Raw genomic sequence first — 14,041 nt, forward strand, 5'->3', positions numbered from 1 at the left:
GTATGTGAGGCCTCCATTGTCAGGTTGTATGAAGAGAGCGTTGGCATTTTCTGTGGGAGTGAGTGACCGTCACATGGACCATCTGTCATCATAATGTCATGGGTACAACCTGATCGTCTTCTTATATTGAGTACAAACAGAATGTCATTCAATTGTTTCAAATAAAGTTTGCTATAAACTTTCATTAATTATACAGCATTAGCCATTATCTGTGTAGTGTAAGGAAGAGAATAAGTCATTATTCTAATTTACCTCTAGCTGCCCCTAAAGATTGTGGTGTAAAGAGTGGACAGCCAAAAGGTAGACACATGATCGAGACAAATAAAGGCCAACACAAAAAAAAGGTCAACATGGTAATGGTCGACACACAAAAGGTCAACATTCAGCCATGCTTCGGGCAAGGTGCCATTCTCCGCTACTGCTGTGCTCATCCCATTTTACCATTCCTAATCAGAGACATGTGGTTGGTAACTTATGGAAATGTTAAAAAAAAGAAAACTAATTTCAACCTTTTCGTGTGTCAATCATTACCATGTTGATCAGCTGGACCTTTTGACAATGTCTACCATATGAATATCGACCATATGTTATGACTGCTGACCATGAAACTGTTGACCTATTGACTGCATACCGTCCCATCGGGTGTAAGATGCAGGGGAAATGATGTTAGCTCTGTACACCATAACAAGTTGGTGGTGAATTTCAGCTGCTGATGAAATCTGACACACCTCTGTATTGGACAGTGGCATAACTACTGTAAGGCAGCCTAGCTGCCGTTTGGTGGAGCAAGCGGCAGTGGGGTCTGTATGGGCGCCAGCACCCGCTCAACACACTGACATGCTGCTGCCTGCCACTGCCCACAGGCTGAGGAGGCGAGTCAGCCGTAGCGCGGATGCGGCCATGGCTGAGACGACAAATCCCCACACTGATTCAATTGACTGCAAACAGAGCTGGCTATTGGCTACTGTGTACAGGGTGGGTGGGCAGATGGACATGCGCTGGGGTGGCCTGGGATGCGTCTGAGCAAAGGGAAGCAGCAGTGTCTGCTTGTCTCTCTTCCCACACGCTGGGAAAACATGCTCTGGGGCGCCACAAACTTTTTGGCATGGGGAGCAAAATTGATAGTTACGCCACTGGTATTGGATCAAGCTTCTGCCAGTACCACCATCATACGCCTGATGTAGGGACAGTATACCTGATATGAGGTGCAGTGTAATGGCCAAGAGGGGAAGCGGTGGTATACCAGCTCTGGCAGGGATATACATGTAATGAGAGCTTTCTACTAATTGACTTAAAAAGCTAGACATATGAAAAGGCCTGTCAGCACTGGGGCAATCTGTGTTCCTAGATGTGACCTTGGTTGGCCAGTGGAAGGCACTTATAATCGCAAAAGCTTGATAAATGTGGAAAGCATATACAGGAATATGTGGTTGGTGAACACAAGGGCACAGCGGGGACTGGATAAGGGTAAGTGTCATATACACATAGGATGTATCCTCCACCGGTGCTCCAATAGTGACCGGTACCATACACCCTATTTATGAGACATCATCTCATCTACTCCACCTCAGCAATACTGTAGGTCAGTGGTTCCCAACCTGGGGTACTAGTACCCCTGGGGGTACTCTGCAGACCAGTTGGGGGTACTTGAAAATAATATTGGTAATGGCGGAAGATGAAAGTCTTTCGATGGCAGAAGACCCATTGCCATGGAGACGAACCATGTTGTATCACCTATGGTTATGTCTTCAGCGTCTCCTTGTGCTTTTGCCTGACCAGCAATCCACTGGGAGCTACCCATGCTGCCCTCAGACATTAGCAATCATCTGCCCTGTGCTGACACAGGTGGAGGAATCAGTGACATTAATCCTACCGGTGTTAGTGGGAACCCTGGAGACAATACACAACCAGTGGCCAGACATGGAAGGGCACGATTCCTGGCCGTATACTACTCCTCCGTTACTCCTTAATATAAGGACATTGATAAGTATACGCATACCACGCACTTCCACTCTACTTGTAAGTACTGTCTATATTTCAAAATGAGAGGAGGGGGTATTAATCAATGAAAAGCCTAATCAAGGGGTACAGGAGAGAAAAAAGGTTGGGAACTGCTGCTGTAGGTCATCTACCGTGAATGCATGTAGGAGTATTATTTAGGGTCCTTTGAGAGGAGGATATAACAATCGCCATGAAACTCTGTGAATATACCCAAAATAGAGAAAAAAATATATACAGTATGGTGTAATAACATTTTTAATGAAGAATATACATAGTACAAAGTCTAAAACATAGATTGAACAACTGGATTGCTGTAGAACAGGGCAAAATTGCCGGATGAGATTGAGAACCAAGTGAAAAAGGTTCTCAAACATCAGGAAGTTAGGCTGCAGGGGAAGTTAGGCTGTGGGATGGCGAAGACAGGCTGCAAGAGGCGGCAAGAAGGCTCAGTTAGTCAGTGGGGTAGAGTTAGGCTGCAGGGGGTAGTCTGCTGTGGGACATTTAGGTGCTGTAGGGGGACATGGGCTGCAGGAGGGCTCAGGTATGCAGAAGGGCTTGATTAGGCTGTGGGAGGGATGTGGGGGGTGCGAGGGAAAGCTGTTGGGATGAACCACTGATAATCTGATAAAATGGATGTTCTATCTGTACATGAATGGTGTTGTACCGTAGGTTTTAGCACATGCCTCACTTGCCATGTTACCGTTCCCAATTACAGTTTACGTGGATAATGGAAAAAAAATAAAATAAAAAATTATGTTGAACATATATTTTTACATAGTTACATAGTATTTAAGGCTGAATGAAGAAGTTCTCTATTCAGCAGCCAGTTTCCTATCCATCTACGAATTTTTGCCCATAGTCCCAAATCCTCCATTTTATATGTCAACCTCTTATGCGGCACAGTATCAAAAGCCTTAGCACAATCCAGGAAGACCACATCTACCACATTTCCATTGTCTACGTTGTTGTTGACTTCCTCATAAATCTTATTAAATTTATTTGGCAAAATCGATTTTTTTTACAATTCCCTCAAATAATTGACCCACTATTGATGTTAAGGTCACAGGTCTATATTTGCTGGGTCATGCCTTTTTCCTTTTTTGAATGTTGGTACTACAGATGGAGCCCCTCTCAACTTTGTTCCTTAGTTCGTGGCTCACCATGGCTTGCCATGGCTATCCTATTGTTCTCAGCAGCAATACAATACATAGAAAAATACAGTAAGGGATTAGCAGAGTAATCCTATTACTCACGTAATCCTATAAAAGGGCTAAATGAGGAGGGCTCCTTTGCACCTCTGCGATGCTATCCTCCAGTCTTTAGGCACCTTACTAGATGAAAAGTAGTTCATCCATTTGACTGTGCTGAACACCACGTCAATGTCTACCATATGGTGTTGAATTACTACAATGACTGTCCTTAAGGTCATACTCTTTGGCTCTCATCCTTGGTTCTGGGTCTAACTGTAATATGGTGTGAGAATAAGAAAGTGGGATATTTGGGGAGAGTTTTACCATTTTTCTTAAAGTGTCAATCATTTACACTGCAAAACCAGATTGATGTTGCCTTGTAAATGATTGCCACTTAAAAAAAATGGTAAAACGCTCCCAAAATATCTTATTTTCTGTCTCTTACACCCTATTACTTTTGGCCCCTGAAGTCCTTAATTTTTATAAAATATTTGTTGATTTCAGTTTCTGTATGCTGTATTTTGATTTGTTCAGTTGTATTTCTCTGCATGCAGATCCCACAGCGATGAAAACCCTTAGTCCTGATTGGGTTCAGGGATTTTATTAGTAGGCACTTCTTTTAAATTGGTTCTTAAGATTTGCTTCTTTATAATAGATAAAGTTTGTATTGATTGTTTGGGGGATTATGTCCTTCATCCCTTTGCGTGTCAGATGTGCAACTGTCTGCTAAAATTCCTGTATCACTCAGAGCGACCGTTGTCTTTTGGGCGCAATGTTTAACAAAACTTCAAATAAATGACTTCAGATGATTTGCCGGCAATAACTAACGTGAATCATATTCCTTGACTTCGAACCTGCTATTTTTAGTGGATATTTTATATATCTTTTGCACTCAAGGGGTTAATATTGGGCCTTGACAAAGAAGATGCTAGTGTTTTTTGATAATAGGATGCACTGAGTCATTTCCTGTCAGTTTAATTTATTACAGATATTTGTTTTCTGCATACAGTACTTTATCTTCACTGCAGTTACATACTGGTTTGTGAACTTATTTATACATTAGTACGGGGAGTTAGATGGTAAAGATCTGTGCATAAGCAAATATGCGCATTTTCAGGTCTTCCTTGCATAGTCTATAGCCATAGTTATAGTCATAGCATGGAGTAGCCGGACATGGGGTGTTGCATGCGAATACCCAGTGTTTTCTGGCTGTACCCATGAAAACACAGAATGCACCCAGGAAAATGCTGTGTGTCCCCATGCGAATGCAGGCAGGCACCTGGCTTCCTGGATGGGTGGCTGTCACTGGATGTCAGCTGCCCACCCTGTTCTCAGAGAAGGGTGCCGCTAATCTAAGCCACCAGAGACTGACTTTTAATAGTGAGCGCTACAGAAATCATTCAATGGTCGGCGATGATTGAATGATTTTGTGACGAATGACTGCAAATTATTTTTTTATGCAAAACATCCATTCGCAGTACTGCTGGGAAATTCACAGTTTAGCGGGGAATGGGCATTCACACGGCCGGTGGGCGGCTAGCCAACCAGAATCAGGCCCATTGTTTCTTGCAATGTAGTTATGGTTTTTCATATTTTTAATGCAAGATTTGGTATGTATTGTGTCCTTTGAAAATGGAAGGATCGAGCATGTTTACTACTTCTTGACTCAGATTGTAAATTGTATATTAGACTTACTGGGGGAAATTATGTGAAATAGAACTCCCATTTTAGCAAATTTCATCTATTGTTATTCAGATGTTCACTGAGGATTTCAGATCACCCTTGCCAGAAGATGATTACAGTATGTTGTCAATAAAGAATAGATTTGTGTAACTTGGGGTGAAGTGCGGACCCATGGCTGTTCCTTTCTTTTGCAGGTAACAGCTTCCATTAAAAAAAAAAATAGTTCTCCAGTATGAATTTTAGTGATTCTTGGATTAAGTCTTTTTCATTTTTGAAAAAATGTGTATTATTGAGAAACCATCATTACAGGAGTCTGGCTTAAAATCTATCTGCATTCATAGATTATTTATTGCAACTGCTGGTCATAAAAACTTCATCATACCTCAAGGATACTGCACACATTACAGTGTAATAGATGGAATAAAGGAATGTACCTGGTAACTGCAGATATTACCTCATTGCAATTAATAATCAAACATTAAAAGGGATTAGAACACATATTAATGGGTCTCAATTATATTGATTTCCAAAAAAGACATAAGTACCAGAATTGAATAAAAAGAGCGTATGTGGACCAAATGTGTCACAGACACAAGAAGAAGAAAGGAAAGCAGAAAACATCAGCAACCAGTCTTAGCTTCAGGAGCCCATGCAGGGTTTTACCAGAGAAATTCTGCATGTTCACAATACTTGTGGCTCCTCATCCTCTAACCGGGTATGGTCACCTGCCTTACCTGCTAGTCTATTTGCATTATTGATAGAAATCATAGGAACCAGCACAGAAATGATTACATTGTTCACTATTTTTTTCAACAGCTTTTACCGTGCTCAATCATTTCATTGCATTTTTTCATTCATGTTTGTATCCATACGAAACTTCTTTACATGTTATATAATAATCACATATTTTATGAAGCACCCATTGTAAGAATTGCTCATTAAAGGATTTCTTCAGCAATAAGCCAGTTACAGCTGTAGTTCCCCTGTCTTATATTGACTGTTGCCCTATTCAATGTCCACCTATCAATCTAATACCATTTTTCATTAAGTGATGGACACAATGACAGTGTCATTAATTTATTTTAAACTGAGAATTAATTAATCCATGAAAACCCTACGTGCAAAATAGTATTGCTGACACATAAATGTTAACTGTCCTAATGGAAAGACACAGTGTAGTAACTCGATTGGGAGGAGAGTTAGGCTGATATAACACTTGCAGATTTAACTAAAACACATAAATAAGAAATGAGATATTCAGATTTAAGATAATTGACAGATTTTATTATTATGTGGTTTTAATACAAATGGTGGACACGCCGGAAGGAACCAATTCTGGGGTTGGTGGCTCCCCAATCGGTGTATCTCCGGAACTCCCCTGATCTCAGGTAGTACTGACGTCCCCGGTAGTTGGGCTCCTCATAGAACATCCAGTATCCGTCTTGTACATTGGCAGAGTGGATGTCTTGGTAGCGGAACCTCTCATAGACGTTGGGACAGTCTTCTGTGAACTCCATCATCTGACCTCGGAAGTCTTCTTTCTCATAGATCCTGATTCTGAATGAGCCCTGGTGCTAGACAAAAAAAATGTATCATCAAATTAAAATATTTTTCTACCATTGGAAAGCACAATACAGTAAGTTAACCATAGACTTCTGGTATATTCAAGATTTTACGCAAAGATCAACTTTTCTTTCCAGTATTATATGGAGAAGTCTACATTTCAGGGAACATAATCTGTTAATTGTACATGAATATTTATAATTACCTGTGGGCTCAGACGACAGGACTTAATGGAGTCATTGTACCCCAGCCACTGCTGGAAGTCGGGGTACTCCCCTCTGTGCAGGAAGTACTGGTGTCCCCTGTAGTTGGGGTGCTCATACAGGATCCAGTTTCCACTCTCCACACGGATGGAGTTACAGCGCCTGAAGTATGAGGACATGTCCGGGCACTCGGAGTTACACTCATAGGAGCGGCCCTGGAAGTTCCTGTCCTCGTAAAAGATGATCTATGGGAAGAAATACAGTGGTGTCATTTAATCATATACTATAAAAAGTAATTTTGTCAGCAGCAGATAATACCAGAAATTTTCCAGACATGATGAAGTTCATAAAGATGTATTTATTCTATTACAAACTTTAAACTTTATTTTTGAACTTTAAGTTGCAAAAAAAACCTCAAGAAATAATCTCGCAAACAAATACAGTGTAATAATCAAACAAATCTTTCTGTATCAGATACTCATCTTATCCATTTTTTTTATACGTAATGAATTTTTTAGTCTCCTATCCATACGATGTCCAGAGATGAGCCTGTGCAGAGCACTGTGGTGGTAAAGCTTATTGGATTCATAGTTATACCCCATCGCGAACAAAGGTAAGCACCCAAAGTGCACGGATCTCTGGCATAGGGGCAGAGATAAATTAAATGATTCCACCAAGGGCCTCTGAAAGGTCTTTTATCACCATAGGCTAAACTTCATCTTACTGCTCCAACCACCACCCAAACACCAATACCCACTTTACAGAATCTCAGGTGGAGTTGGCCGTCTTAGAAGTCCAACACCTGCCAGTTGCATTAAGTTCAAGGATGCCCCTCTCAGAGCTGGTTTTGGTCACGAAGGCCCTTCTGGTGGCTGTATCAGCCTATCATGCCATTTGTGATGGTTAGGCTCAAGGGTCCCCCCAGATTCTTGATCTCTGAGGCAGCTGCCTAGAGGTAGAACCAGCCCTGGATTCCCGTAATAAGCCCTATACAGTTTCCGCAGCTCCATGATTGCTGGGGATTTATCCTACCATAATGCTCAATTTTCTTTACCAAGCTCTCAAATCTCTCATCATTTTAGGGTTATTTATATTTATTATCATGTACAAAACGCGAATTCTCTTTCCTCTAGTTCATATATAAAACATGAAAGTTTGTTTTTATATTTGAATATATATTTTTTTTATATTAGACTCACCTTTCCCATGTTGTAGATTCAAATGTGTCCAAACCCACAGTGTACTGGGGACAGGGGAATGGGAGGCTTATATGCAACCTGAGCTGAATGCGTTGTAAGCAAAGTGTTGAGCTGTTTTATCCTCTTTATGTAAAAGACGTGTGTCTGTGTGTGTGTGTGTGTGTGTCTGGTGTGTCTGTCTGTGTGTGTGTGTCTGTTCCTTTGTGTGACTCTTGTTTATATACGTTCCATGGCACATTCATTTTTCCCAAAGCATTGATCAGAAAACAATACATCAGGTTTTGCATTGTATGTGGGGCCTCCATTGTCAGGTTGTATGAACAGAGCGTCAGCATTATCTGTGGGACTGAGTGACCGTCACATGGACCATGTCTCATCATAATGTCATGGGTACAACTGGATCTTCTTCTTACATTGAGCATAAACTGAATACAGCATTAGCCGTTATCTGTGTAGTGTAAGGAAGAGAATAAGTCATTATTCTAATTTACCTCTAGGCCAGGGCAGGGAGACCCCAGCTGCCCCTTAAGATTATGGTGTAAAGAGTGGACAGCCAAAAGGTAGACACATGATCAAGACAGGTAAAAGGTTAATACAAGAAAAAGGTCAACATGGAAATGGTCGACACACAAAAAGGTCAACATTCAGCCATGCTTCAGGCAAGGTGCCATTCTCCGCTACTGCTGTGCTCATCCCATTTTACCATTCCTAATCAGAGACATGTGGTTGGTAACTTATGGAAATGTTAAAAAAAAAAGAAAACCAATGTCAACCTTTTCGTGTGGCAACCATTGCCATGTTGATCAGCTGGACCTTTTGACAATGTCTACCATATGAATATCGACCATATGTTATGACTAATGACCTAGAAACTGTTGACCTATCGATTGCATACTGTCCCAACATCGGGTGTAAGATTCGGGGAAGGTGATAACATGGTCATCACTAAGGTGTATAGTGTGATCAGATGTATACATCTAATGGGTGTATCAGAAGTAGAAACTCATCACGACTTGTTGGGGTGTATAGCAATAACTTCGGGCCATGGCATACTTTCTGCATTGGACATATTTGACTGGCCAGATCGCTGCTCAACTAGAACTTATTTCCTGCCGTTACAAAGGTCGTGCACTAGAACCAAAACTATTCCCATCACTTGATTTTAGCTACGTACACCTCAATAAGTTGGCGGTGAATTTCAGCTGTTGATGAAATCTGACTGCCAGTCCAACCATCATACACCTGATGTTGGGACAGTATACCTGATATGAGATGCAGTGTAATGGCCAAGAGGGGAAGCGGCGGTCTACCAGCTCTGGTGGGGATGTAATGAGAGCTTTCTATTTATTGAGCCACCCTTGTATCTAGTTGTATCGATAAACAAACATTTTTTTCTGTGCACACAGGGAAAGGGGCATTGTCACACATTAGGGGTGGATGCCATTATCAACCAATGATATGAGCTGATAAGAGCACCTGGAGTTGGAGCTGCTCAGCGATGCCTTTGGGTGGCTGTATCATGCTATTGGCCATACTGGAATTTGCCTAGAAGAGCCAATGACCAGCTTGTCCCTAAATAAAGCATAAGTACATCACCAAGTAACAATTGAGGTTTCATACTAAAATATATAATGTATTATGAATGATAAAACCTGTTTCAAATATATTCCCAACTATGGGCCCAAAGTGCAAATGCTACTGTATATTCTTATTCCTGTTGAAAATCAAATAATTGATACAAGATTTGTAAGGTGGAAAAGTCGCATTAATTAGCGGAGATCGGCCAATCTGCAAAGAAATCATTGTAGTGTGTGGGCTCCTTTATTTACACATCCTCAAAGCATTGAAGAGAATTATTTTAAATGTTCTTACCATCAACATACAAAAACATTCAAGCTGATCATTTTCAAGAGGCTATTCCAAAATCGACAAGAGAACTTCATCCACCCAATCTTCCCACTATTCCATGGACATTCCCTCATTTTGGCCACTGCCCCGTTGTCCCATTTGTAAGATGCAGTATCCTGTAGGGATGAATAATGTGGGGTGGGTGAGCAGGGTGTTTTTTTAGATAGACAGTGTCTATATAGACAGTCCATAGGTAGACCCCAAAAGGTCGACAAGCAAAAGGTTGACGGTCAAAATTTCAACATAAATAAGCTAGACATATGAAAAGGTCTGTCAGCACCGGGGCAATCTGTGTTCCCAGATGTGACCTTGGTGGGCCAGTGGAAGGCACTTATAAATGCAAAGGCTTGATAAACTTGGAGAGCGTATACAGGAATATGTGGTTGGTGAACACAAGGGCACAGCTGGGACTGGATAAGGGTAAGTGTCAAATACACATAGGATGTATCCTCCACCGGTGCTCCAATAGTGAGTGGTACCATACACCCTATTTATGAGGCGTCATCTCCTCTACTCCACCTCAGCAATACTGTAGGTCATCTACCGTGAATGTATATAGGAGTATTATTTAGGGTCCTTTGAGAGGTCGATATAACAATCACCATAAAACTCTGTATATATCCAAAATAGAGAAGAAAATATAAACAGTATGGTGTAATACCATTTTTAATGAAGAATATACATAGATTGAACAACTGTATTGCTGTAGAACAGGGCAAAATTACCGGATGAGATTGAGAACCAGATGAAAAAGGTTCTCAAACATCAGGAAGTTAGACTGCAGGGGAAGTTAGACTGTGGGATGGTGAAGAAAGGCTGCAAGAGGCGGCAAGAAGGCTCAGTTAGTCTGTGGGGTAGAGTTAGGCTGCAGGGGGTAGTAAGGCTGTGGGACATTTAGGTGCTGTAGGGGGTAGATCGGCTGCGAGAGGACTCAGGTATGCAGAAGGGCTTGGTTAGGCTGTGGGAGGGATGTGGGGGGTGTGAGGGAAAGCTGTTGGGATGAACCACTGATAATCTGACAAAATGGATGTTCGAACTGTACATGAATGTTGTTGTACAGTAGGTTTTAGCACATGCTTCCCTTGCCATGCTACTGTTCCCAATTACAGTTTACGTGGATAATGGAAAAAAATTCAAAAACAAAAATGATGTTGAACATATATTTTTACATAGTTACATAGTATGTAAGGCTGAATGAAGAGGTGCGTCCATTGAGTTCAACCTTTTATTAGAGTGTATGATTGTTATTTGTACCCCTGGATGTTTTTGCCCAATAGATGATTGTCCAACCTTACTTTAAATGTATTTATTGTGTTCGCCGACACCACTTCTCCATGAACAAAGTTCCACAATTTAGTTGACCTGACTGTAAAAACGTTTTTCCATCTTGTTGTACAAAATCTTCTTCCCTCTACTCTTAACTTTTTCCAGCTCTTTGATGTCTTTTTGTATTGCAGGACCCAGAATTGTACTCCATATTCTAGATGTGGTCTAACCAATGCTTTGTAGAGTGGCATAATTACATTTGAATCCCTAGTCTCCATGCCCCTTCTTATACCGGCTAGTATCCTGTTGGCCTTAGTTGTTGCTACATGACACTGAGCAATACATCCTAGTTTGTTGTCTCCCAGATCCTTTTCCAGTTCTGATTTACCCAATTCCACCCCGCTTAGATTATACCTAGCACACTGGTTATGTTCCCCAAGATGCATAACTTTGCATATATCAACACTGAACACCATTTTTTTTGCCCACTCTTTTAGCTTATCTAGTTCGCTCTAAAGCATGGAGACATTATTGATTGTTCTAATTACCCTGCCCAGTATTGTGTCATCAGCAAATATGGAACCTTTACTGTGTTATTCCAGCCCTGTATCATTGTGTTATTCCACCCTAAATAAAAGACGCCCTAGCACCAAACCCTGTGGCACTCCTCTTTGTACTGGTATCCACCCTGATACTGCACCGTTTACAACCACGCCTTTTTCTCTATTCAGCAGCCAGTTTCCTACCCATCTACAAATTTTTGCCCATAGTCCCAAATCCTCCATTTTATATGTCAACCTCTTATGCGGCACAGTATCAAAAGCCTTAGCAAAATCCAGGGAGACCACATCTACAGCATTTCCATTATCTACGTTGTTGTTGACTTCCTCATAAAAGCTTATTGAATTAATTTGGCAAAAGCAATTTTTAACAAACCCATGTTGGTTAATACTGATTAAACTATGCATTTCTAAATGTTTTGTATACCATCCCTTAAAATTCCCTCAATTGATGTTAAGCTCACAGGTCTATATTCGCCTTTTTCCTTTTTTGAATATTGGTACTACAGTTGGAGCCCATCTCAGCTTTGTTCCTTAGGTCGTAGCTCACCATGGCTTGCCATGGCTATCCTATTGTTCTCAGCAGCAATACAATACATATAAAATACAGTAGGGGATTAGCAGTGTAATCATACCACTCATATCACTCACTTAATCCTATAAAAGGGCTAAATCCTCCAGTCTTTAGGCACCTTACCAGATGAAAAGTAGTTATTGAAAATGTAATACAGAGGGTTTGCTAATTCCTACCTTAATTCCATTAGAACCCTGGGTGGACCCTTTACAGACCTGGGGATTTGTTTGTTTTGATTTTGCTGAGTCTCATTTTTATCTCATCTGTAGTATATTCAATATTACATTCTAGTTGGCTTGTCCCATTTGTGGTTCCTGTATATATGTCATCTATTTGACTGTGCTGACCACTTGACCACGTCAACCATGTCAATGTCAACCGTATGGTGTTGAATTACCACAATGACTGTCCTTAAGGTCATACTCTTTGGCTCTCATCCTCTAATCAGGTATGATCACCTGCTTTACCTGCTTGTGTATTTGCATAATTGACATAGAGGACAATAACCACTAAACTTATTTGCTCATGGGGGGAGGGGGGGTCACGTGGGTCCCGCGAATCGCGGGAGGGGGGATCGCGGGGGTCCCGCGAATCGCGGGGGGGTCGCGGGGGTGCCTCGAATCGCAGGAGGTGGGTCGTGGGTGTCCAGGGGGGGGGGGGTTGCTGGCAGAGGGGGGGGGGGTGCGGGAGTAATGGTGGCTATGGAGTAATGGTGGATGGTGGGCGTGTACTGTAGCCCTGGCTGGGCGGGTGGAGGTGCTGTGGGGGTGCTGTGAATTGTGGGAGGGGTGTGTGAATCGCGGGGGGTGTGTCACGGGTGTCGCGAATCGCGGGAGGGGTGCCGGAGGTGCTGTGGGGTTCCGGGAATCATGGGAGGGGGTCCGCAAATCGCAGGAGGGGGTGCCTTGAAACGCGGGAGGGGGTCCGCAAATTCCTGGGGGGGGGGGGGGCGAATCGGGGGAGGGGGGGCGCGGGGGGCTAGAATTGCAGGAGGGGGGTGCCGTGAATTGCGGGAGGGGGCGGGGGTTTCCAAATCGTGGGAGGGGGCGCAGCAAATCACGGGAGGGGGCGCGGTGGTGCCGTGAATCGCGGGGGTGCCACGAATCGCGGGGAGGTCTCGTGGGGCCACAAATCACAGGAGGGGGTCCGCGGGGGTGCCATGAATAGCGGGAGGGGGCGCGAATCGCGGGAGGGTGCTTGGGTCCGCAAATCATGGGAGGGGGGCGCCGTGAATCGCTGGAGGGGGGTAGCGGGGGTCCCGTGAATCGCGGGAGGGGGGGGGGTCGCGAAGGTCCCACGAATGGGGGGAGGGGGGGTCGCGGGGGTCCCGCGGATGGGGGGAGGGGGGGTCACGTGGGTCCCGCGAATCGCGGGAGGGGGGATCGCGGGGGTCCCACGAATCGCGGGGGGGTCACGGGGGTGCCTCGAATCGCAGGAGGTGGGTCGTGGGTGTCCAGGGGGGGGTTGCTGGCAGAGGGGGGGGGTGCGGGAGTAATGGTGGATGGTGGCTATGGAGTAATGGTGGATGGTGGGCGAGTACTGTAGCCCTGGCTGGGCGGGTGGAGGTGATGTCAAGGGGGTGGGATGTGTAGAACGTTATACACATAGAACACTTTTCCCTGTGGGGGCGGGTTTGTGTATCCTGCTGGGCGGGAACGTTAGCTACACAGGGGGTGAGGGAACTGGTCCTATCTTAGTGAACTCCATTCCCCTCTTTTATTTAATTTATTTTTGCCCATGTCACTTATATGTTTTAATATCCTACATTTAGGTGGGTGGGTTTAATTAAGTTATATTTCTGCTGCTCTACTGATCCTTCTGTGTAATAAAAAAAAGTGAAATTATTTTTTCATATTAAGATTACGGGTGAAATGTAATAGGATGAGAGATTCAG

At 43.1% G+C, this 14,041-nt stretch overlaps 1 protein-coding gene across 2 annotated transcripts; it reads right to left on the bottom strand.

The window, feature by feature from the left end:
• Positions 1-6,172: 6,172 nt before the first annotated feature.
• Positions 6,173-7,848, bottom strand: LOC146019595 (gamma-crystallin-3-like). 2 transcript variants are annotated; one of them, XM_083152092.1, is made up of 3 exons: positions 7,840-7,848; positions 6,643-6,885; positions 6,173-6,448 (listed from the first exon to the last, which is right to left on the bottom strand). In XM_083152092.1, exons 1-3 carry the CDS (start codon positions 7,846-7,848, stop codon positions 6,173-6,175), a joined length of 528 nt encoding a protein of 175 aa, XP_083008218.1. The 2 variants fall into 2 exon arrangements, with proteins under 2 accessions (XP_083008218.1, XP_083008219.1); XM_083152093.1 differs by having other exon boundaries at positions 6,173-6,442; positions 6,625-6,885.
• Between the last annotated feature and the right edge of the window lie 6,193 nt (positions 7,849-14,041).

The sequence above is a fragment of the Crinia signifera genome, chromosome 7 (assembly GCF_055691185.1).
Source record: "Crinia signifera chromosome 7, ASM5569118v1, whole genome shotgun sequence".
Lineage (NCBI taxonomy): Eukaryota > Metazoa > Chordata > Amphibia > Anura > Myobatrachidae > Crinia > Crinia signifera.

Excerpts from the sequence above, each read along its gene's own strand:
- LOC146019595 (XM_083152093.1), bottom strand. Across the intron at positions 6,443-6,624 it reads AGGTAATTATAAATATTCAT|GGCTCATTCAGAATCAGGAT; the intron begins GTACAATTAACA and ends GTCTAGCACCAG.